The 26,036-nt window shown below is 41.1% G+C and overlaps 1 protein-coding gene across 8 annotated transcripts in view; it reads right to left on the bottom strand.

The window, feature by feature from the left end:
• Positions 1 to 26,036, bottom strand: part of RUNX2 (RUNX family transcription factor 2) — a 339,669-nt gene that overhangs the window by 233,017 nt on the left and 80,616 nt on the right. For all 8 annotated transcript variants that reach the window (XR_008526192.2, XR_002915377.3, XM_009241929.4 and 5 more), the window contains exons 3-4: positions 11,258 to 11,622; positions 2,181 to 2,337 (exon numbers count right to left, since the gene is read on the bottom strand). Coding sequence is in view for 6 of the 8 variants with exons in the window: in XM_009241929.4 (XP_009240204.4) it covers positions 2,181 to 2,337; positions 11,258 to 11,622 (522 nt within the window). In the remaining 2 variants the exon portion in view is untranslated. The remainder of the gene's footprint in view (positions 1 to 2,180; positions 2,338 to 11,257; positions 11,623 to 26,036) is intronic.

Raw genomic sequence — 26,036 nt, 5'->3', positions numbered from 1 at the left:
GTGTGATCTGTTATCAGTGTCCTCTGTCCTTTTTTCCGCTTCATCTCAGCTTGATATTACGGTTTCCTTTCATACAATGTTAATGCAGTGATATAAAAATATATTATTAGTGATAAATCAATTTTTCTTTCTCTCTCCACCGACTCCCCCTACCCCCCATCTAAGTCTTGAAGACAAGTCTGGACCAATTTCTCCATCCTGCCTCTGGCAGCAGACTGTAGCATTTCAGATCCTCCACCAAGTCCCGGCTGCTTCAAAGGAAAAATCCTACTTTCTTCAGTTAAGATCATAAGAAATATAGGGGGAGGGGGTCAGCTCTGTTTGGACATAATTACACTTCATCAAAAGAAGCTTTCTTCATCTTCCATGCGTGAAAAGTCTGCAAGCAGTTAAGTCTGTCTTTTTTTTTTAAATATAAAAATTGCTATTTGGGAAACCAGCCAAAACTCAGAAAGCCAATATAGTAAAACAGTGCACACCCTTTGTTTCTCTTTGAAGTTTCTTAAATAAATATGTTGAGGGTTTACAAAGTACACTATCACTTTGACATAGTTTCTACTTAAATTGATCAGAAAAAAGTTGTGCAGCATCTATGTAATACAAAAGTAAGATAAATGAAAACACTAGTTTGAATCTGTAATGTAAAATTAAGCATGGCACCCAATCCTTTAAAAACTAAAATTCATTACTCTAGTTAAAAAAAAAAAGTATTATTACATAAGAAGAAAGATGCAATTCAGAGTATACAGGTAAATCATCATGTTCACATTTTTCTTGATTCTTACTAGAAAAAAAGGAAAAACTTTAATTGCATAGTGGACCTGCATAAGTAAATGAGAAAAAGGAAGAATGAATACACACACACACACATACTCCAAACCTAATCAGTCAATAGTGATATAGGATGTGTCTTTTTTTCCTCTTTTTATGAAAGTTAACTAAACCTGATGCAGAGATAACCCCCTTAGTTTTGATTCTACTAGAGTCTGTGAGCCTCATTTTATTTCAAACAACCTGTCAGTGACAGTATCTCATTAGCATGAATCATTTTTTTTAAGTTAAAAAGTACAACTTCTTGGCCCTGTTCCTAGAAAGTAAACTAACACTACTCATCGGAAACAGCCTTGCTTGAATTTCCCTTATCAAGTTTTTACAATGGTAATAATTTGACATCTGATCCAAACTAAAGAGCAATTATTAGACATGGTTTAAAAAGTGGTGCTCGTCAATTCCTATTCAAACCTTGGTTGCAATGATGCCATAACGCTTTATTTCACCTCAGTTCTAAAGTGGTCTATTTTCTTTCTTCTTATCAAAATACTTAATATGGAAATATTAGATTCAGTTAAGTAAATAAATAAGCATAATGCTTCTAATAGATGAGTAACTAGTAAAAGTCTTTCTGTAGAATAAGTAAATAAAAGCCAAAATACTGGCCTCCTTAAAGACTTTTTAAAAAAACGTTAACCTCATTTATCAAACAGTTACAAAAATCTTAAAAGGGATAATTTTCTATTTAAAGATCTGTAATTTTTGAATATGGATTCAGATGGTGGGAATCCTTACATAGTATGGAACTGTTAATATTAGAGTACTAATCATTCGTCTGTCTAGGCAACCTTACATAGTCACTCTAACATAAGTAATACATTATTCACTTATTCAACTGAAAAGCCTTATGTTAAAAAAGCCACGATTGTTAATAAATTCTTATTATGAGAGTAAATTAAATCATATAGAGGTAACCTGTGATAAGTGAAGAGCATTATGCCAGCTGTCCTTGCTACAACTTAGACCAAAATTGATATTATCAGGAAATTGATCCAACATATCCATTTTTCTTTCCCCTTTACCACTCAATTTACTCAGTTATTTGACTCCTCATAATTCAGAAGTTGATCCTCCAACTGTTCTTTTCTCTACCTTATATGCTCACACCCAGTGAAATTAGGAGCTAGTTTTTCTGAAAACATTGTTTGAATTTTCAATATCATAAAATAAATGAAAAAGGCCTGAGTACTCAGAAAAACACTCACCTTCATCTGGATGTATTTAAATCAAATCTTCAATAATTCTATTCAGAAAAAGAAGGTGCTGATTTGTATACAGACTAGTCTACATTTCATCAAAGGAGCCTAATGTGCTTATTCCATTATCAGTATCAAAAGTCAGAGACCTACCTCGTCCACTCCGGCCCACAAATCTCAGATCATTGAACCTTGCTACTTGGTTTTTCATAACAGCAGAGGCATTCCGGAGCTCAGCAGAATAATTTTCATCGTTACCCGCCATGACAGTAACCACAGTCCCATCTGGTACCTCTCCGAGGGCTACCACCTACATAAAACAGGAAACACAGCAGCAATAATGGCACATCAGAAAGGCTTACAAACAGAATATATTCTCATTGCAAATGCTGTGTCTTATCAGGACTTAGTGTTCTAGTCCAGTCCAGTAATGGCCGACAGGAATGAAGCATCTGTGTATGGGTTGTGATGCCACTTCAAACAGACCAATGTTTCAGGGTCCACCCATTTCAAAGGCAGGCAAAAACTTCCTTCATTTGTTGTTGGATTCTTCACAGAAAATATGTACATTTTTATTAAATCCCCATGTTAAGTTGTCCATAGGAATTATGCCACAGAAGGAAGGGGGATGCCCCATCTGCAGATTGCATCATACAGATCAAGGCACCACCTGTCTGCAGGCTTTCTCTCAGGGAGAACCCTGAGGTGTGGTCTTATCCCATCAGAGGCTAAAAAATATCAACTCTGGTCAACTCTATGGGAGAAGATTTTTAAGTGAAACCCTGGGGTTGCTGACTACATAGAGCCTAGATATCGTGTGGTCTGTTTTATCTCCTTACTTTGGGCTAGCACTTCAGCTTTTAATAACAGTATATTTACTGAAAACCCATGCTGCGGTGGGACCCAGTGTGATATCCGAAGTCATCAAGAAACTGAAGGTGAAAATAATTGATGATAAATAAGAAAAAAACAATATATACCCTTAGCCTCAGTTCTATTTTGTCTTGTGTCCCATCTGCCATCCTGGAATGACATACTTGACTGCTTAACCTTCAACAGTTAATATGAAGCAAATTAACTCAATCAAGAAAAGATCTAGATTAATCCATCTTTGGAACTAACAAACATTTTCTCTGCTCCAAGACTAGAGATAACACTTTAACCTGAGTCAGCTACCTTGCAAATGTGTGCCTTTGATTAACACAGAGCCCAGTAAGGAGATGCTGGTGCAGATCCTTCACTGTCATATATGAAACACTCCTCCTAATCCACTGCCAAGATCCTGACCCTTGGTAACAATCCTTTCTCTCAATGAACTTCCAGGACTCTATATTCAGATTATTTCCATGTCTTCCTCATTCAGCTTCCAGATGCCCTCATGGTAATTCAGCAATGACCCCAGCTAAAGTAGCCCAAAACTGTCTGACAATAACACCCCTGTGTGCTTGCCTGTCTGGTAAACCTCTCACTTATCTTTTTCTCCTTCTAGTGTTACTCCCTCCTTTGTCAAGATTTCCATAAGACAAACCTAAGCATTTAATTCCATGTTCCCAATACAATTGGCATATTACAGTAGATTTCTTACAGTGTGATAATATACACTATACCTATATTTTAGGGCTGAATTTCCCCCATCCATGAACCCTACTGCAACACCCCTTCACTATGTCCTCTCCTCCAGCCAGGAAAACAATCAAACAAAACACTTGTCAATATTTTTGTCACTCTTACTTTTCTCTTAGGCTGTTTCTCAGTTCCATTCCTTCCATTTAGTACTGTTATTCAGTTCAAAATCAATAAAGCCTTCCTTAAATTACAGGCCCCACTTTCCCCAGCCTCCCACTATACTCAAGTGATCCTCATTTCAACGTACATATATTAATATTAATGGTCTATGACTACTTTAAATATACCAGGCCAAAGCTGAGGGACTCACTCCTAGGAGTCCAGATTATATGAGTTAGGAAACTACACGAGAGAAGGGTCTTCATCTCATCTGTCTTGTTCACCACTTATCCAACCCTGCTCCCAAAAGTGTCCAGCACATGGTAAGTGTTTGATTAATTTTTTTTTTTTTTTTTTGAGATGGAGTCTTACTCTATCACCCAGGCTAGAGTGCAGTGACACGATCTCGGCTCACTGCAATCTCCACCTCCCAGGTTCAAGTGATTCTCCTGCCTCAGCCTCCCGAGTAGCTGGGATTACAGCTGTGCACCACCACACCCGGCTAATTTTTGTATTTTTAGTAGAGAAGGGGTTTCACCATGTTGGCCAGGCTGGTCTTGAACCGCTGACCTCAGGTGATCCGCCCGCCTCAGCCTCCCAAAGTGCTGGGATTACAGGCGTGAGCCACCAAGCCCAGCCAGGTAAACATTTTTGAAATAAATGAAAGAGCTCCATAAAGAGCCCCACCTTGCAGAGACAGAAGTCTGGGGCTACCCACTAAAACTCTGAGAGGGCCAGTTAATGATGAGTCAGCACCCCTTGCTAACAGCAATGTGCCCTTGCCCCCAGCTCGTTTTCTGACATTGTTTTCATCCCAGACGAGACAGAACCATGCTGCCTCCCCTTTCCCTGGAGTATACAGTTATTCTCAATATGAGAAGTCTCCTGGGTCAAAAGTAAAATCCCTTGAAAATAAGACTTCCTCCCTGTGTACTTCATCTCATACCTCAAGCGGCTACTGAATACAGGTAATGCTGTACTCCTGATGGAGGCAATGTGCTTTTCAATTTTTCAAATTCACCATGCCAAAAATGTGAACATTTGAAAATACTGCAATAATTGACTACATTTGCCAGGATTCATCTGAATGTTTGACATTTTGTACACTCAGCATATTGTATTTTAACACCTGCTGTGTGGCTTTCTATGTCAAAGTAAATATGGACCCAGTAAGCATATTAATAAAGGCAGGAGAAAAGTTGTACTGTTTAGAAGAGAATGAATATACCAAAATCAAGAGGCTCCACTTTTTCCCTACTTCTGCTACATATCTGCTATGACCTCACACAAAATAACTTCATCTCCAGGAACCACAGTTTTCCAATATGAATTGGAAAGTCTGCAAAATGTAGAAGATACTATATAAGTATAGAGTATAATTATAATGATGTGCTTTTTGTAAGATGAGGAGGGTAACACAGTGTTCTGTTCCAAATCTGCTGTCTGTTAAACATAGGCTTTTACTTATAAGCATTCTTAAAGGGTTCAACTGAATACGTACTTCCTCACTTCATGTTCTGAGATGTTCTTTGATGTTGTTGAGAGATACAGGATGACTGCTAGTGGATTTCACTCAAGTCTGGCTACATTTCCGAAAAAAAAAAAAAAAAAAAAAGCAATCTGCCCCAATATAAAGGTTTTCAAGAGCTCTGGGACATTATTATTTTACTGCATATTTTTAACATAATGGATTTTTTTTTTTAGTTAGAAGAAATGGAAAATTGATTCAATATGGGAAAATATGAAAGAAAAGATCCCTAAGAGTGAAATACATAAATCCATTTTACTGTGCTTAAGCAGAATAATAATGACCATATTCAATATTGGTGTGTTTTACATATCACATTTTACAAAACAAATAAATAATCACAAGTTGTGTGAGCCTTCTATGAGGCTGAGAGCAAGACCTGAAAAAAAATGCTAATGCAATGTAGTGACAATCTTTCCTGTTAAAGCTGAACTCTAGTTTAATGGCTAAATATATTGGGTTTTTTTCTGCTCTTCACTCTACCAAATCAGATTGCCCGATGTTTTTCTGAGGGGGAAAAAAGGCTGGGAGTTGGGGGAAGTACTGTATTTGACTTTATATCAATCAGAAGTATAATTATATGTTTGAGAGGTTTTTTCTTTAAGTAGATCTCTGAAGCTAAAAAGTTTCCCTTGGAGATTCTCAACTGTGTTTATCTAAAAGAAAACCAAAAGAATCAAGAAATTTTTACACATTTCATCTGTACCAAAACCAAGCAATGGAAAAACATTTGAAGGGGTAAAGCGCAGTCAGAACTCGCTCTTTAACTAGTTAGGAATAAGCACAAATTAAAATTTGCTTCCATCCTACCCAATACAAAAGTACTGCTCTGCAAAGAGTAATTTGTGATGATCTTAACAATTACATTTCTAGGTGTTTTTAAAATATAAAATCTACAAATTCAAGAAACTTCATAAGAAAAGGAGAAGTAATTTTCTGTCCTGACATTTCAGAATAGAGAAAGACGTTCCTTTATTTAGCGCACCTCACCATAACTAGCATTTAAATCACATGATATGTGGCTTGCACAAAATAAAGTAGAAGGATATTTAACTGTAGTAATGCTATTGAAATTTTGTATGAGACTCCTTATGACTAAATCTGTGAATCACTAAAAGAAGAAGAATGGAGAATTAACTCAAACCCTTAAAACAGTTTCTCATCTTTTTATATGGAAATTAAAATTGCCTATGACATTTCCATGGACAGAGGTCTAGTCTTAACTAATCAATTACTCTTATAGGCCAACATAATTTGGGACATTGTACTTGAGGTATAATTGAAATATAATTATTTTTCAAGATAAAATCTGATCAAATCTTTCTTTGCAATAAAAAGAGAAGTGAGTCTAATTGCAAAAAGCAAAAATGTTATTCTATCACAATTATTTAAAGATAACTTCAAATACAGTATCAAAACATTTCAACAAATACTACAGTTAATATTTTGAATTTTTCCTAGAACTTAGGAAAAGCCCATTGAATTTTAGAGAAAAAACACAATATATCATTTCATAATTTTAAAAATATATACGTCAAAGATAAATTTTGATAAAAATTATTTCAATTTAAAGCAGCAATTTGTGGGCCATGTATCATGGTGGTTTAGATCATCTAACAATAGATATTCTGGAATTTTGAAAGGATACAAACAATAATGCCAAAGAGGAAAAAATAATGAAAGATATCTACCATACCTATTTTCAAATATTTAATAGAAGTTTTCTAAAAAATTTTATAAGTATTTATTTTCCACCTGAAATTCTTTGTTCCAACTTCCTTACTTGGAAGTTTTATATATTCAGTCCCAAAATATTTAACTTTAAATAAGTTTTCTTGAATTCAAAGGCATAACACAAAAATGTGTCTGTCTTCACACAACTTGAAATCTATTGTGATTTACATAATTTTGCATAATAATTTATATTAAGGTTAATAAGGATTTAACAGGCTTAACAACCTATTTTCCCTAGTTTAGATACAATGAGATTCAAAAAATATAAACATAAAATCTGATCATTAACTATGTAAGAAAAATACTACTCACTGGTGTCAAGTATTTACTAGTTGTATATTTGTTTTCAAAGAGAGGAAAATGGTTAGTGATGCCAAAAATTTATTTTCAAACAGAAATCGCTCATTTTGAAACCCCTCCTTTTGACAAGCACTGAAAGGTATTATTAAACGTACGGAATTAACTATGAGTGCTAGATTTTATATCTAAAAATGTGTTTTCTTTCTTTAACTCTGCCAGAAAAACATATGATACTGATAAATATATATAGTCCAGTGTTCTCTAACTTCTTAAAACAGCAGAATAGGCTTGAACTACTTTTAGTTTTAAAATATACATCTGGACTTATAATTTCTGCACAGTGTTTCAGCTTGAAGCTATTTAAGGCAACTAAGTTATGAACCCTGAACACCAGGCTTCACAGTGGAAATGCTGACAGACCCCTAACTAAAAGGGTGCTACTGGATGCAAGGTTGACACGCTCTCTCCACCATTATCTGACCATCAGCTAATGAGCTGAATTTGCAAATTACTTCTTTGTCACTAGAATTATCTAGGATAGAAAGGGTCTGGGATCCTCTAATAGTATGCCTTAACTATTTTAAGGTTTCAGTGAGATACACCTGAAAATGTTAAAAATATTTATTTCTGTTTCCTTGACACCTGGGGGGACCGAACATTTCAAAACTGCAGAACTTTGTTAAAAATACAATGTTAATAAACAACTTTATGTAAAGTATACTAGTTGTTTTTGCATTTTTACATGTAAAAATAAATAAATTTTATATCATCTCGAAACAAGAGTAGATGAACAACGCTAATACATTCTTAATGAAATAGATTGCCAATATTGTGTTTAAACACGAGTTTAAACTGACATTTCAAAACAGTCTATTGAATTCATTTCTGATTCTCTGCGGTGTCAAGCTCAGTGTGACAGATATAAAATATGGGCTCAATAAATATTGTATTGATTTGAATACCAGACTTCACAACAAATAAGTTGTGTGTGTGTGTGTATGTGTGTGTTTAAATCCATTTACCTATCTGCTATTGACCTGACAACCACTATAACCTATTTTTTACATAGCTCTAAGTATCATGGCCAAATTGCTGTCACCACTTTTAAAAGGGAGACTTCTTCATATTATTTCTTCATTGCAGATGTATTTGATTATATTGTAAGAGTATAGAAAGTCTAGTGCTCTCAGGCTTTTATTCCAAAAGTAGGGTAAAGAGAGGTTGTCACAATCTAGATGTTCCAAACATCCATACATTTTTTTTCAACAGAGTATTTTCTATACTGAGTAAATCTTAGCTATCACCCACTTTTTGAATTCTGTTTAACACAGGTATGTTGATAGAAAGACATTGACAGTCAGGTTTTAGGTTAACTCAATTCATTATTCAATTGATAATGAATTAAAACAGTCAATTTAATATGGTCTTGTTACCTACGGTCTGTTTACTGCTTAAGATACAAAAATGTACTCTGTGTAATTAACAGGTTGATTAATAACAAAGAACAAAATTTATTTTCAAAATAATTTTTAAAGGGTGGTAGTGAAAAATCTTAGATGACAGCCAAAATATCTGAGACTAGCTCAAGCTAAAGTGCAAAAAACAACCTTTCCATCCAAAATGCTCATGTTCAAATCAATTCAGTAGCATAAATGCAAGAGAACAGTTCAAGATAGACCTTAAATATGTTTAGCAGAATGGTATACGGAACACTTTAAATATGTAAGCATCTGTTCTTATATTTTCACATATTCTGATTTGTGGCATTGTGTAGACAAGATATCTACTTATTTGTATTTTTTGCTGTTTTCATCCAGGTTTGGGATTTTTGGGGGCTTTTGGTTTGGGGGATTGGAGGGCGTTGGTGGAAACAAATTTCCATTCTCATATAAGACTAATTTAAAAATTCTGGGCCCTTGGACGATGGACATTGTAAAAGATATATATTGTATGGAAATTTAAATTTATACAATTCACATGTATTCTGAGCTTTTCCTATTTCAAGGAAGCAAACATTAACCTACAAAATGGGTGGTTTATAAAAGGAGAAATGTGACGGTTAAAAAAAAAAATTTCTTGAGCCAACTGCAAAATGAAACTTGCCCCAGAATGCAACATCCCCTTTCCATAACAATTCATTCTGATTTCTTTTCTGATATAAGACCTAGCGAGATAACCAGCTCTAATTGACTTGGACTCCTCTTTCTTTCCATCCCACCCACACACGGAATCTGAATTGGTGCGTGGGGTGGGGGTGATCAACAACTGGGAACTGTCAGTGGCCCGTGGGAGTTTGGCCCCAGGGTCCCCAGTGGAGAAACTGGCATGATTCCTCCCCCAACTTTTTTTTTTAACCTCCCCCAAGGCCTTGCTTGCCCTGCTCTCCACAGACCTCAGAACCCAGGGGACCCAGGCCCACCTACTCAAGTTCAGAGGTTAGCAAGGGCCCAAAGCACCTTTATGAGAGTGCTCATCTCCACTTCTGGCTTACCACCCCTGCATCCCTGGCGTCTTGCGAGTGTGGACAGTCCTGCGAGTGTGGACAGCCCGGGAACCCGTTTCCCCATCAACCCAGTGTGCGCTGGGCCCTGGGGGCTCCGCGTCTCCCCCCTGGAGAGGGCTACCCCGGGAAATCCGGATCGGGTTATGGAGAGCCATCGGGCTACTCTGAGAGGCTCCAGATCCTAAACCCTCAACCTGTGGAGCACCTGCCTGCGACTCCCGCGGCTGCCACCCGCCCTCAAACTAACGGGCCGGGCAGGCACAAGAGTCCGCGGGGCGCGCAGAGGCCTCTCTCAAGCCTTCGAGCTCACTCCGTGCTCAGGCCACCGGCAGGAGCCTCTCACCACCTTTCAGAAGCAGGAGGGATCTTTTTTATATTTAAGTCCTTTAAAAATAATAATAAAGCAAAAATACAAAATTTCACCTCCGTTTTCAAGTTGGGCGAACTAAAGTTGTTCCACAGGTTTCCCTCATCCCGCCCTGGCGGGGCGAGGCGCAAAGCTCGGTCCCGGCTGGAAGAAGCGGCCCGAGCTCCCGCCCCGTCCCCTGGCCCGCGCCTCCCAGCACTCGAGGGTTCAGCGCCCAGGCCCCCTGAACGCCCCCGCTTCGGGGCTCGCGGACGTCCCAGCGGCCCCGCCTTCCTCCCGGTAACGGGATCTGGCGCGGGTCAGCGAACACAGCAAACGCCCCCGTCCTGACACCCCCTTCTCTGGAGACCCTAGGTTTGTCCAGGACCCTCCCGGGCACTGGTAGCGCAGCCCGCGCGTCTCAGTCAGCACCCCACGCCCAGCCCCGGGCACTAATGCCCGGCACCGGCACCCCACGAATCCCGGCACGGGAGGCCGGGAGGGACCAGGACCGCTGAACTCTGCGGGTCGGGGAAGGGGACGCCGAGACCTGAGGAGGGGCGTTTGGCTGTGAGGGAAGCGGGTGAGAGCGCGCGGAGCCCCAAAGAGAGGCGGCGGGGGCAGCCCGCAATGCGGCCAGGCCGGGATGTCCCGGGAGGAGGACGCGGGCGCCCCAGGGGACAATGTCGGGGATCTTCGCCCCCGGGAAAGGGGCGGGGTGGAGCAAGTCCGCTCGCAGTGCAAGAGTGGGTACTTTAGGGATCCTGGGAGAAAGGGAGACGGCGCGAAGGAGTGAGTGAGAACCGAGGCCGGGCAGGAGGCATGAGGAGTGATGAACGGGTCAGGGGGACTAGGGCTGAAGTCGGGGTGGCAGCGGGCACAGGTGGGAGAGGGAGGGATTTGCGCGGAGGGACTGAGCCCCGAGCCCGCCAGGGCATCCGGAGGGAGAGGCCTGGCCAGGGGTTTCTGGGGTTAGAGCCGCCAAGGCAGGAGGTCTTGGAGGACGTCAGGGGCCCAGCCCCGTGGGCAGGAAGACACCGGCGGGCAGGTTCCGCGGCTCCCGGCCGGGGGCGGGGGGCGGTGTAGCCTCTTACCTTGAAGGCCACGGGCAGGGTCTTGTTGCAGCGCCAGTGCGAGGGCAGCACCGAGCACAGGAAGTTGGGGCTGTCGGTGCGGACGAGTTCGGCCGGGTGGTCGGCGATGATCTCCACCATGGTGCGGTTGTCGTGGGGCGGCCGCAACCGGGGCACTGCAGCTGCCGCCGCCGCAGCCGCCGCCGCCGCCGCAGCCGCCGCCGCCGCCTCCTGCTGCTGCTGCTGTTGCTGCTGCTGCTGCTGCTGCTGTTGCTGCTGCTGCTGTTGCTGCTGCTGTTGCGCAGCCACCACCGGGCTCACGTCGCTCATTTTGCCGGGCTGCAGGCTGCTGGAGGGGGGGCTGAAGCGCCGGCTGGTGCTCGGATCTACGGGAATACGCATCACAACAGCCACAAGTTAGCGAAGTGGCCGGGGGAGGGGGAGGAGGGTGGAAATGAGGGGCAAGGAGGAAATTGGGGGGGTGAAGGCGAGACGGGGGGAAAGAGGATGGAGGTGATGGGGCTGAGGAGGTGAGAAATCAAGTTTGATGAGGCCGACTGCCGGGCGGGGTCTGATGGGCCAACAGAGTCTGGCGATGCGGCGCAGTCGGGCTGGCGGGTGGGGAGACCCGGGAGGCGCAGATCTTTGCCGGAGCCTTTGGAACACCCGGGGTAGCAGCTGCGAACGGGCGCGGGGGTGTGTTTGGCCCGGGGAGGCGGGGGACTTGAGTTTGCAGCTTGGAGTGGGATCCCTTGGGGCACCGCGTCCTGGGTGCGCTGGCGCCCCCTCCCAGTTCGAGTCCGGTGGTGAAGCGGTGTGGGTTCAGCAGTCCAGCCCCGGGGCCGGCATTGCCGCGTGCAGCCCGCCACCGCCGCGCCGCGCCGCGCCGCGCCGCGCGCTGCTACCCAGCTGCAGGCGGCCGCGCCTCCGCCCTCCCGCGCCGCCGCCTCCGCGGCGGCCGCCGCTCCCCCCGCGCCAGCTGCACGCTCAGATTCCTCCCGCGGCGGCTGCCAGCCCGGCTCCCCGGCTAGGCTCCTTCCTTTCCCTTCTTTTCTTCTCGCCCTCTCACCGCCACCTCTTTGCATCCACTCCCTCCTGCAATTTGCAAAGCTCCCCTGTCTCTCGCGCTTCAAGGTGCCAAGAGGTAAGTCGTGGGCAGCGGATCTCGGGGCAACGAATCTCGAGCCTGCGAATCGCAGCCGCTGCCGCCGCCAGCCGGCCGCGAGAAGGAGCCCCCCGCGCGCCGTGTGCAGCTTCCGAAGCCGAGAGGCGGCCCCAGACTAGGGACAATCTCGCCTGGTCGCGTCCTCTTGCTCTCCCCACCCCTAGGACAAGGAACCCCCTCTTTGTCGGAAGAGATCGAAGTCGAGACACCAGAGAGCCCCCGGCTGATCTGACTGTAGCTATTTTTCGTTGTAACTTCAGGAGAGGAGGAAGGAAAATTCTTGAGCGTCTGTGCTGACTTCTCAGCACTCTTCACCCTCCCACCTCCACCCCCACCTCTGTCTGAGCGACTCCCAAGGGAAAAAGATTTTGCAGGGTTTCGGTGTTTTTTGTTTTAAGTGACACAAAAAAAAATGAGGGGGGTGGACGGAGATCTAGTCAAAATAGTTTTTAGGAACTCAAGTACATAGCTGGATATTTCTTTTTTCTTATATATTCAATCTTGTCATTCCTAGAGAACAAGAATGAGGTGTGTGTTTGTTTGTTTTTGTTTTAAGGACTGAAAAACTGTCAGCTTTGTGATTAAAATAAGTTGCAAAACCCTTGCTGGGGAAAAGCACCAGCCGTTTTCCATGAATTTAAATCTTTTATTAAGTCTATTCTACATCTAAGACTAAGTTTCGTGTCTGTCTTCCCCAGCGCTCACGGGAAAAAATTAAAAATACGAACTAAAAAATTCAAAATGCTTCCGTGGCTGTTTATTTATGTATTTATTTCCTAGTGTGGGTTTAAAAAGCGACTTTGGATCCCCCAAAAAGTTGTGGTCGAGAGGATGAAGGAGCGCGGAAAAAAAGCGGCACTTTTTACCTAAAATGTGGTTTTTGGAGGCTGGGATTTCTAATGATTAGGTTTTTGTGGTTTATATAGACACGACTCTGGCTAAGGCTGATGAGAGTCAGAGCACGTGGGTGTCTACGACCAGCCTCAAACTCTGAGCCTTCAAAACAAATAAAACAATGTGCTGCGCCCGCAGAAGCCGGGAAATCCGCTTGAGGCTATTACACCCCAAGAAGGGGGCACAGGGCCGTTTTACCCTCGGCGTTGTGTACTATTACGTTTCTTGCTTATTACCAAACTCTTTAAAGCCTTCCAAAGCTTGAAAACGTGTTTGCGAAAAAAATCACCAGTTGCCAAAGTTTCAAAGATTCCTAGTGGAGTAGCTGACACAGTAACAAGTGATTTTATAAAATAAATGAAGAATTAGAATGCCTCCCCCTCGAAGCATTAAGGAAGAAAGATGGTTGGGTCATCTCTCACGCCCTCCCATCTTATTTAAAGCAATTCACGTACCCATTACTGGGTGTTTTTATTGCTCAGTGCAAACGACTCCCTCACCCTCGTAGCGACCTGCCACGACCCTCCCTGTCTGGTTTTAAAGCTTTGCTCCCACTCGCTGAGCCCACGCCCGGGTCTGCGCCCTAGAAGGGGCCTGGAAGGGCTCTGAGAGCATGAGGGGCACGGAAGATGGGGGCCTGGTGCCAGTCGCGGACTCTGGAGCCCTTTCGAGTACAAGATGAGCTTGGGGGGCTGTGGCTGCGTGACTCGGGATCGCCCCGCTGAAGAGATGCGCGGGGGACTGAGGGTCTGCCAGACCGCGGGAGCAGAGGTGAGGGTGCGGGGTAGCCAGGTGTGCGCTCTCGAGGGGTAAGGATGGCGTTCAGGGGATACTACCTGTCCTTCCTAATTGGGGCTTTATTTTTACCTGCCTTTCCTCCATGCACTGCTCCACGCCACCCTCGTCGGTCTTTCCCTTTCACGTTTCTCTCTACGTTCCTGCCTCTTCCCCAAATCCCTCCACAGACACTAGCCCCGAGCCGCGCCCCTCCCGCCCCAACAGCCGCCTGCCACTGCCACCCTCGGTGACTCCGAGAAGCGATTCTGCGCCACCGGCTATGACACCTGGTCCCCAACCTACTCTTCGCGCCCGGCCTGCTGGCCTCCCAGCCCGGGCGCCGCCAGGGTGCGAGAACCCATTTAGCCAGACCGGACCAACTGGAAGCGCAGCCAGGAGCTGAGCTGGCTCCTGCGCGTGCGATTTTTAATTATCTTTTCGGTCACAGGGGAGAGCTCTAACCCCGGGCACCGCCGCGTCCCCTGCGTGCACAGGTCTCTCGAGTCCCACAGGCGGCCGATCCGGGAAGGGAAGCCAGGCTTTCGCTTCAAAAAAGAGAGAGAGAGACTGCATCCATTGCTGTCCTACCTTGCACATCCACTCTTGCACTTGGACACACACTCTTGCACGTCCACACGCAGACACACATAAATACATACACACTCATACAAGCATGGCTTTTTTTTTCTGCCTTTTTTTTTCTTTTTAGGGGGCTAGTTTTACTTTGGGCATGTTGTGCCACTGTCTAACAGAGATCCCTGGCTCGTTTTTTGTTTTTACATCTGTGGGGGCTGCAAAGGGGGGAAGAAGTTATGGGAATTGATTATTTCTATGGTAAAAGTGAGATCAAAATTCCATAACTACCATGGTGGGTGATATGCCACCTTCTCTGGGATTGTCCTCCTCCCAGGAAGTCCACAGAACAGAGAACTCCTGGAACTTTGAAGACAATAAGAAACAATTAATATTTCAAATATGGACCACCAGAGGGGCTTTCTAAATAAAAAATTCTAGAATTGAATTTAAGAAGTTACCTTGGGGACTTTTCCTCCTTTTTTCTCCATCACTGTTTTGTCCTTTGTTCTATTTGGTGGATAGCAAACTATGCAGGCCTCAGTGGTTGGGGATTTTAAGGGCAATTTAATCAATAGTGAGATTATTTATTTTAATTAATCATATCCAGTAACTCAGCTTTATGGCCTTTCTCAGTATCCTTCCTCCATTTCACATTTCAGTGGAACTAATATAAGCAGCTCTTGGAAGTTACTAGTCTTGGATCTCTTAAAATATCCTACAGTTATTTATAATGTGGAAATGAAATTTTCCACTGAATACCCTAACAAACGTTTCAGGTATCTGGCACAGTGGGTTTTCAGTCTCCTTTCAAAAACATCCTTTTGCTGAACATTCACACTTTCGACTGGAACTGACTGAGCCTGGAGCTGATGATGTCTTGGCTCTGAGCATTATGCTTAAAGAAAGAAAACATTTTTACAGACCCCTAAACCAAACCTCTCCTGTTAATAGTAGGCACATAGGAAAACCATGAGGTTTTACATATGTGTATTTTGTGCTATAGTTTGCTTGATGTCATCTTTGGGTTTAGATTTTCTACATCAAAATGTTCGAAACAAATCACCCACCCTATTTCTCTTCAGAAATATTCATCTTTTCAGTTGTATGTGATGGCACTAAAAAGTATACACTTTTTTCTGAAAATGTGGCAACTCTGGAAGATACAAACATAATCCCAACCACCACTCCCTACCATGTCCTTTAACATTTAATATAACTGCTTAGTAACAACACCTGACAATTCTGACTTTCTAGACAAAGAAAATGAGATGTGAAGCAGTCAGGTTATTTATCCAGTCAAAGAACTGACTGGGAACAGAGCCCATAGTCCTTTTATCCTGGTTTCCTGTTCTAACCCTCATACATTATTTTATATATACTTGTTATGATGAAAAGTAGAATAAATCCCTGTAAAATCTTAAAATATTTTTCAATGGACCAGCTAATAAAGTGGGAAAACCAATGGAAAATTATGGGCACATTGATGATCCCTAAAGCTTTGAATGTCTCATATGGGAAAACTTTATAAACAGAACGATCTTTAGAGAATTTTCGTTTGGACTGTGATTGACAGAAGGTTACTCAGCCCTTGAAGAAGCAGCATTGCCACTAGACCAGGAGTCGTCATACTATGGCCCATGGGACAAATATGGCCTAATGCCTGCTTTTGTATGATTCTCAAAATGTTTTTTGCATTTTTAAATAGATGAAAAATTAAAAGAATAATATTCATAGTACATGAAAACGATATGCAATGCAAATTTCAGTGTCTGCAAATAAAGCTTTATTGGAATATACCTATGGTCAGTCATTTGTGTATTATCTATAGCTGCCTTCACCTAAAGCAGAAGAATTGGGTAGTTGTGACAAAGACTGTACGAGTCACAAGGCCTAAAATATCTACTGACTTTTTACAGAAAAGTGTGCCAACCCTTGCCCTAAAGTGAAAGGGATGCAAGACCGTGGAGGAGTGAGATAGCAGAAAAGAGTAGATATTTTATAAAGATACTGGAATGGGTGTGCATGTAGTTCAGATTAGTTCTCTAAAAGTGAACAATGTAACATTTAACTTATTCTTTTCTGCATAAATTGTTAATTAGATTAATATTTTTCACTTAATAACTTTGGAGGTGCCAAAACAGAAAGAAAAGAATGAGGAGCGAGTACATTTTCACAGGCTCCTTAAGAACAATTTTCTTACACATCTCCATATGTCAGCATTTTCCATTGTCCCTAAAATATAGTGAGAACACATTAACTGCATAGATGAAGAAGAGTGAAGAAACTCTCATGTAGTCTGAACATAAAAAATAGGTAAGGCTTTAGTAGGTTTATTCCAACTGTGTTGCACATGATTACACAAGAAACTCAATGAGCTTACCAAGAATTTTCTAGTATACAATATATTCATAAGACCTATATACAGTTTTAAGACAGTTAGCTTAGTAACTTAAGTGATCCCAAAGCTTTTTGACGTATTTTTTCCATTTTACTTTTTATACCGTTAAATACTGTCTGATTTGTTTTAAGCTCAGTAAATTTTTTCCATTGTCAATGGACCTATAATAATTTGCATGGCTGTAACAAGAGATGAAATGTTTGTAGTGGAGGACTTAGCATCATAAACCTTTCCTTGTTGTTTTAGTTAGCATTCCCAAGGGCCATGTTCAGGCACTTACAAGAGAGTACAGTGTTGTCATAAAAAGGCTGACACTTGCCATATGACCTTTCAGAACTACATTCATGGAGCATCTGTCTAATTACTCTTCAGGCATGGTACTGACTAAAGAGGTATATATTTTGTTTGACTAAAATACCAACTTACTAAACGACACCCTAGTTACCTTAAGAAACCAATGTAATTTCTAAAAAGAGCCTAATTCATTACCCAGGAGTCAGAGAAAACTAATTTTCTCAAATCAGCCCTCTGGTATTTTGGTGTTGGCAATTGTCCTATGGCAGTAGCAGTGATCTTTGAGCAGCAGTGGAATGTTATATATAAAAGTTTACAGAGGTCTGTGATGAAACTTCTAAGAACACCCTAAAATTAAAGATTTCCTGTAGTAATTCAGCCATTCTTTATCCAGCTGCTCACATATTGCCTTTAAGGCACCAACGAAGGTGCTATCCTATTCTAATCTCACTGCCGAAGGTTCCAAAGTTTCACTTTAGGCATTAGAGCAGTGACTTCAATTATTTGTCCCCTCCCTACACCCTGCCATCAAAGTGAAAAATGTAAATCATAACACTCTCAGTTCATCTAGTAAAGTACCAAAAATGTCAACATTTGCACAGTGTGAGAAATTTGAATCACAAACTAGCAAAGTAAGAAAAAATAGAACAGAAAAAAATAGAATAGTAAGAGTTCAACTTGGTTCTATTAGCTGCAATCCTAGGGGATGCCAGTTATTATAAGTCACCATTCTAAGTTTTTTGCTACTCTGGATTTCATACTCAGAAACTCTTCTGTCAGTGTTTTTCCCCATGCTTTTCTAAACTAGACTTTTCTCAGAGAAAACAATTTCTTCTTCCCATCTAGTCATAATCAATTTCTAAAAGCAATGACTCATCTTTTCTGACTTTAGATGATTCTCCTGAATTATCTTCGTTATTGGCAGGATCTTTTCCTGACTCATATTCCTATTAGTGACAATATTTCTTCCAAATCATTTTTCTTTCCTAGGTGTGCCAGTTATCGGTTTATTGTCTCGCAGCTCCAAATTCACCTTTTTTTACCTGCTCTGTGAAGATGAATCTGGATCCATTAAATATTTCTCTTTATCAGTTGGCAATCATGTTTTGTCATGGGGACGTTAGAAAGACATTGCAGGAGGAAAGGGTTTTGTTTCCTGGTTCCCTTGTGCTCACACAGCAGGTTTCTGCAGTGCAGGACATATAGATTTCCCAACTCCTGGCTCCTGAAGTGTATACATACCCACATCTTCTCCAAAGCCCAGCTGCTGCAATAAAGCTGGCTTTTCCAGTGCCAGGCTCCTGAAGCACCGGTAGCCAGAAGTTTCTCCCAGCACCCTCCCCTCCTGGGCTGTTTGTAGCAGTGTGGCTCTGGTGAAACAACTCCGTTTGAACAGCCTTCCCCAGCACCCTAGAGAGCAGATCTGCAGCAAGCTCTACTAGCACAACTTCTCTGCCACCCAGGGAGCCAAGGCTGTGCAGGGTCTGGATTCAGCCTTGGTTGAGAAGAGGGGAGGACTCTTACTTGGTTGCTGTATTTCAGCACTGAGGGTAGTGGATGCTGTTATTCCTGTATTCTTTAGAGTTATTTTTAGTTCTTCCTAGCCAATTCCTTGTTTCTCCAATCCTCTGTTATAATCAATAATTCTTCACATTAAACTTTTCTTATTCAAATTACTGTATGGTTTCTCTGTCCTCATTGGACTTAGACTGATATGCTAAGGTTTCCATTTTCTGATCCCCAAGACATGCCTATTCATACTGGTTTCCATTTTGGATCACTCCACTGGGGTCATTATAAGGTGAGGATTTCCAACATCATATCACATCTATTAAATGATTTATCTCTTCCTAATTATAAGCCTGTAATTAGAGGACATATATTTTAAAGAGAAGATGCAGACACAGAGTATAGATATGGATATTTCAAAGCACAGGCTAAAATTGGTCAATGTTTCTTCCCACAGTCGTCCTGACATCTTCCATGAAATCCATGATCCTATGTCCATACTGAAACTAAAATACACATAAACAAAATCCTGTGCAAAAATTCCAGAGCTGCCTTATCACTAGATCTGATAAAAAAAAAAAAAAAAAAAAAGCCAGGACCAGGGAAGGTGGAGAGATACCTTACAGAATCAGAAAAGTAAAATGCTACCACCAAGGAAAGAAAGGGAGCAGGGCTAGATGAGTGCTGCCTTATTGCAGTTGAAGTCAGAGGCTGGGTAGTGCTGTGACTCTATGATAAAATAAAATTGGGAAAACGCTGTATTAAACAAAATAAACAGACTTCATATTGTCAACTTTATCCCAGATTTTAATATGCTACATGCATTTTGAATCTCCACTAGACAGACTTAAAATACAGCATTTACAAACTTATTGAATTATTGCTTCTAAAGGAATTTAAAGGTCTTTGAAGTATTTTTAGAAAATACTGAGCTAAATCAAAGTGGGAAAAAAAATGTGTTGGAACATTAAAGGGACTGTTCCGTCTAGAAGGGAATATTGTAATGTAGTGGAGAAGTGAAGTTGGCTTGGCTGCTTGTAGCCAAGCCAAAGAGGGCCTTGGTACCATGATTCCCACCTTTGTGCACATTTACAAGAAGGAGAATATTCATGTTGCTTCTAGAAGCCACAATCTTGGTCTTTTCCTCGCTATTACAGCCCATTACCTTCCTTGATCTATAAAGGAGAGTTGAATGAAAGTTTCTCTGGGCATGACTCTTCACTCTTCTTGAGTCCTCATTAAGATGAAGCAGAAGAGTTATGCAGGTGTGGGAGTGGATCCCCTCATTATTTAATACTTTGATATTTTGTTTATCATGTATTTATTGGTACTCCATTTCATTTTTCAGAATATTCCATTAAAATCATATCTTGAACACTAGGGTTTGTTTGGAACCCCCTTAAGTTTTGCCCCTAAGGCTAGCTAGGGCCTCCATCATTTCATCTCATCCTGGCCCAGCCCTAGGTCTGTGGGTATTGAGAACTTACCGAGTGATTTCAGGCCTCCTTGCTTCATTACGAGCATCTTTATTTTTTTAACATGTTATTAAATATAATTACAAATTGCAATCAATGCATATTCTTCTGCAAAAGAATGTATCTTTTAGGCCGAGCTCTGGTGGCTCATGCCTGTAATCCCAGTACTTTGGGAGGCCAAGGCTGGCGGGTCACAAGGTCAGAAGTTCGAGACCAGCCTGACCAACATGGTGAAAACCCATCTCTACTAAAAATACAAAAATTAGCCGGGTGTGGTAGCGTGTGCCTGTAATCCCAGCTACTCAGTAGGCTGAGGCAGGAGAATCACTTGAACCCAGGAGGCAAATGTTGCAGTGAGCTAAGATCACACCACTGCACTCCAGCCTGGGCAACAGAGTGAGACTCTGTCTCAAAAAAAAAAAAAAAGAATGTATCTTTTAACTTTCTGTATCTACTTGAAGTATTGATAGCAGATATAACAGAATTTTGACCTTCACTATGTAAGGGTGATTGTGTGTGTGTGTCCTGTGCTTACCTGGTTGTCACTCTAACAACAAAAATATGGATTATCTGCTTATTACTATGTAATTTTAAAGAAGCAGACATTCCTGTTTTGTTGTTTCTGTCTGTTTTAGAATTGTCTTTGATTTTATTTAAATACATTGCAAACACATTACACTTGGGGCTCATTATCTTTCATTCCCATAAGTGTATCTTTGATGTCAAATTAATTAGATTCTCCTTTAGTAAATAAAATAGATTCCATTATCAAATCTTTACAAGAGTTTAAAACAGGCAGTTCCAGCCAGGCCTGGTGGCTCACGCCTGTAATCCCAGCACTTTGGGAGGCCAAGGTGGGCAGATCACTTGAGGCCAGGAGATTGAAACCAGCCTGGCCAACATGATGAAACCCCGCCTCTACTTAAAATAAAATACAAAAATCAGCTGGGTGTAGTGGCACACACCTGTAGTCCCAGCTACTCAGGGAGGCTGAGGCAGGAGAATCACTTGAACCTGGGAGGCGGAGGTTGCAGTAAGCCGAGACTGCGCCACTGCACTACAGCCTGGGTGACAGAGCGAGACTCCGTCTCAGAAATAAGTAAATAAATAACAATAAAAGGGGCAGTTCCCACCAGTGCCACAATGAAGGTAAACTTTTACCAGAGTAAAAAAAAAAGGTAGGAAAAAAACTGGTTTTTATAAAAAGGTTATTTGGCCAGTATTCTTTCCTTTGTCAATACAGTTATTTTTCTCTGAATTCACATCTTTGCCCAGAGAATATATTTATTTCTGTTTCCTAAGTGAAACCTCTTTCTATAGTTTATAGTTTTTGATGACTAGGTTTGAGTCTTAACCATGATATGCTGATTCTCTGGCTTTTTGAAGTAGGGATTTTTCACATGCCTCAAAATCAAAACCCTTACTTTACTTCTCATACGTACAAAAGAATCTTAGCAAGTCTTCTTTTTTTGTGTGGTTTTATTTTTTATTTTTTATTTTTTGAGACAGGGTCTCTCTCTGTCACCCAGGCTGGAGTGTACCGATGTGATCATAGCTCACTGTAGCCTCAAACTCTCAGTCTCAGGTAATCCTCCTACCTTAGCCTCCCGAGTAGCTGGAACTACAGGCATGAGCTACCATGCCCGGCTAATTTTTTTTTTTTTTTTTTTTTTTTTTTTTTTTTTTTTTTTTTTTGTAGATACTGGGCATGTAGCCCAGGCTAATCTCAAATTCCTGGCCTCAAGCGATTCTCTGGCCTTGGCCTCTCAAAGTGCTGGGATTTCAGGCATGAGCCATTGTGCCCAGCCTCAGCAAGTTTTAATTTGGATTTTTACGTCAACATTTAGACCAGATTTATATGTACATAGATAATCAACAAATCTAAAATGCTATTGAGTGACATTATTCTTATTATTTTCAAGTAAGATATCCTACAGTAAATCACACTGAATGAGATGTTCCAGATCTTAAGCTTAATGCTTACTGTTCTCCAGGATTGCCGGAAATGTGGATTGCATCTAGTAGTTTCATTGAATATAGTTTTTTTATTTATTCTGTTTTTAACTTGCTTCACTGGTGTTTACCCTTACTGAAGGGAATTATTATAGTGTGCCCATAACTATAAACAAGAAAACTGGTTGAAGTGTTATAACTTATTATAATATATAGTCCTTCATAATTTAATTATGGCTTCTCTGATGCTGATGGTATTGGTTCATACAAAAATAAATACCTTTTTTCCAAAGGCTTTTCTGATAAAATTTAAACTGCGAAAAATAAAAAATAAGAGAATTACCAGAAGTATGATGCATAAGAAGCATAACTCATCTTACATTAGCCTTGAAAATTTAAAGCTTTTCCATTTTCAACTTTGTTTTGCTAGCATTTACAAACTCAACCATAAAAAATCCCTCTAGGCAGAGATCTGGCAAAAATATTCCAGTTCAAAGTCAAATTTTCTATAGAATGTTTCTTACTGTCAGTGTTAAAATTACAAAATTGAAAAAAAAATTGTGGCAAGTTGCTTTGCACTTGTCACTGAATAAAAGGGGGGAGACTCACATCTAAATACGTTAAAGTCCAAACAATCCATCAGTCATTTTTATTAGACATATATGAAAAGAAAAATAAATTAGTTTGAATTCATTTACTTCACCCTTAAAATTGTTCTATTATGTGAAAAACCTTTGTGGTCTTGAAAATTTTATTATGAGTTACTCAATTTTCTGAACTTCTCAATTGGAGAGTGTGCAATTTGGAGCCATTGAAAGAAAAAAAACTTTCAGAAGGTTTATATTGGAGTGGAGACTTGGTCTCTTCCCTTTGAACTCCCTTCCAGGAACAGAGCAACAGGACCACATGTAAACTACATTTCTTCTCTGCACATCCTAAAAGATTGGGTAGACTGAAAAGTGGGAAGTGCACTGGGAAGCCTTTTTAACTAACTATAAATCCTTAAACAAGGGCTCTAGACTAACATGTCCAGTGGTTTCATAGAAATTTCCATCTAAGCATTCCATAAACCCTTCAAGGTCAGCGTGTCCAATATGCCAAACTAATCGTTTCAGGTGAAAAGAAAGACAAGGGGCAACATGTAGGTTCCCAAGGCTCGGTGCACAGTCCTTATTTTTTTTCCATCTTGGTTAACAGTACAACTGTACACAGAACTGTGTGCTCCTTAACCGTAGGAACTATGTCCTATCCACAGAAAATCTGGAGCAACACTATTGAAGAAGTCTGGAAACACCATCCCTACCATATTCCATGTATATATCACGTGAATAGTGTCCCCTGGAGCCATGTTAACATGTTATCCCTAGATAGCCCCCACAGTCAGCATAAGTTCTGGCATGTAGCATGTGATCAATATATATTAACTGATGAGTGAATGAATGAATATATCCCCTTAGGCAGAAACTTAGGTATCATGATAGACTAATCTTTTCCCATTATTTTCTACTTCTAGTCTATCACCTGATTCTATTAATGCTACTTCCTGAATATTATTCTTATCTATTTTCTTTCCATCTCCATTGTCACTGCCTTAGGTTCAGGCTTTTATCATCTTGAACTTCAACTACAAAGGACTCCTAACGTGTCTCCCTGCCTCCATTCATGCCCGTCTCAATCCCAGTCTATCCTCCACATTGCCATCAGCATTCTCTTTTTAGAATACAATTTCGTTCATTTTGTTGCATTGCCTAAAATTCTTTAAGTGGTTCCATATCATCTATCATACAAAACCCCTTCATGTCCTGGCCTTCCCAAGTTATCACTACAGAACTATGAGTATAGAGTTTAAAAAGTAAAACCCAAATTTGAAAACAAACATATCTTGTGAAAAACCTCAACCTACACATCTCCTGATATCTCTTGCCCCAAACTCAGACTCATTTTTCTCTTTCCTTCATCAGTGCTGCAGAAATTTGCATTTACCTCCATTATTGCACTCATCACCTGAATACTCTGTTGACATATATGCATTCCATATAGAGTGTAAGTTCCTGGAGAACAGATTAGTCTTAGTCATCTTTTATCCTCAGCATTTAGCATAATGCCAAGAGCAAAATAAGTGCCAATCAATGCTTGTTAAAATGAGTCACTGAATAAATAAACCTATTAAATTATCTTTAAACCTGAATTTTCTATCCTTTTAAAATAGGAAATTTTCATATTATTAAGTGTTATTATTCTTTCTGAAATTATCAAATATTGATTAGGCTGTGGCTCAATGGGAACTTTCTTACATCTTGTTGGGAATATAAATTAGGAAAAAAACTTGAAATAATAGTTTGGCATTAAGGTTGAAGCTGCATATGCTGTATGACTTAGCAATTCCGTACCTAAGTATCTACCCTAGATATACATAGAAAATTATAATATGTTGTATGTCATACTGGAATAAAGAAATGAGAAGCTTGTGTTTGGAGGAAAAAGAGTACAGCTCCAGCCACCTTAGCCCATATGGGTATCCTAAGGGCTCAGGAGATCAATATCTTGCACTTGTCCTGAATGGAAGGTTTTAGAGTGAGTTAGTTAAAAAGGCTTCCCAGTGCACTTCCCATTTTTCAGTCTACCCACTCTTTTAGGATGTGCAGAGAAGATATATAGTTTACATGTGGTCCTGTTGCTCTGTTCCTGGAAGGGAGTTCAAAAGGAAGAGACAAGCCTCCACTCCAATATTGGTGGTGTTCTTCCAACCAGGTGCAATGGATATTTGCTGTTTTATTTAAGAATATTCAGTATGCTATGAAAAATGAGAAAAATAAGGAAAATGAATGAAACTAAATATAAAAGCTAGTAGCTTGTGAGATATGTTAGACATAAAAGAAGTTGAGCATATGTGTGCTTAATTTCAGTTGGGAGGGATAGTAGGACCAAGAGCACCAAATATTCATACAGTAAACATATATCAGGCACTCAATATTCATAAGGTCTTAAATTGACTTCTCATTTACGAAACCCATTCTAGCCCATGTGTCCTTTACCCAGTAAACTCCATAGCTGTTCATCAGTGTAATTGGCAAGCTACAGCTGTGGCCAGGTCTAAAATAAAGCCAGTGTGTTTGCTTGAGGCACCATCCTTCTGCCAAGTCCTGTTGCTCAAACCTTGACTCTGTCTTGTAACCACACCATCAGGGGAAGGTTGATACACAGGAGGAAGAGACAAGATGTATGAACTGGAATACTGTAATCCTTCCATTCTGCTTGACCCTAGCCTAGGTGTAGGTTAACCTACGCCATTCCTCTCCCCTTGCTTATCCTTCTGTTTTCAATTAATTCACTAAATCACATGACACAGGCATCTTATTTTAGTCTGAAAGACATCTGATTCAGTGACTTTTAGGATAGCTTGCTTTAGTGTTCTTAGGGGCTGCATTGCATCAAGGTAGTTTTCCACAAGATGTACATGTACTCCTGCAAGCCCTGAAAACTTTCCACAGACACAGGTTTAAGAGAATCAATTCCTAAATCCTCAAAGTCATATATACTCCTTCCTAAAAGTGATATGCCTAGGAACTTGCCCATAGTTCCCATTTTCTCCCTTCATATTTCCCTTTTCCTACTTTGCAAAAGTAGGCCACCTTCCCTTACTGTTACGCATTGCCTTTGGGCATAAAAAAAATCTCCTGGCCTCCATGCCACTGCACTCCAGCCTGGGCGACAGAGCGAGACTCTGTCTCAAAAAAAAAATAAAAAATAAAAATAAAA

The sequence above is a fragment of the Pongo abelii genome, chromosome 5 (assembly GCF_028885655.2).
Source record: "Pongo abelii isolate AG06213 chromosome 5, NHGRI_mPonAbe1-v2.0_pri, whole genome shotgun sequence".
In the NCBI taxonomy this organism is placed as follows: Eukaryota; Metazoa; Chordata; class Mammalia; order Primates; family Hominidae; genus Pongo; species Pongo abelii.
This window is presented reverse-complemented; position numbering and strand designations above follow the sequence as displayed.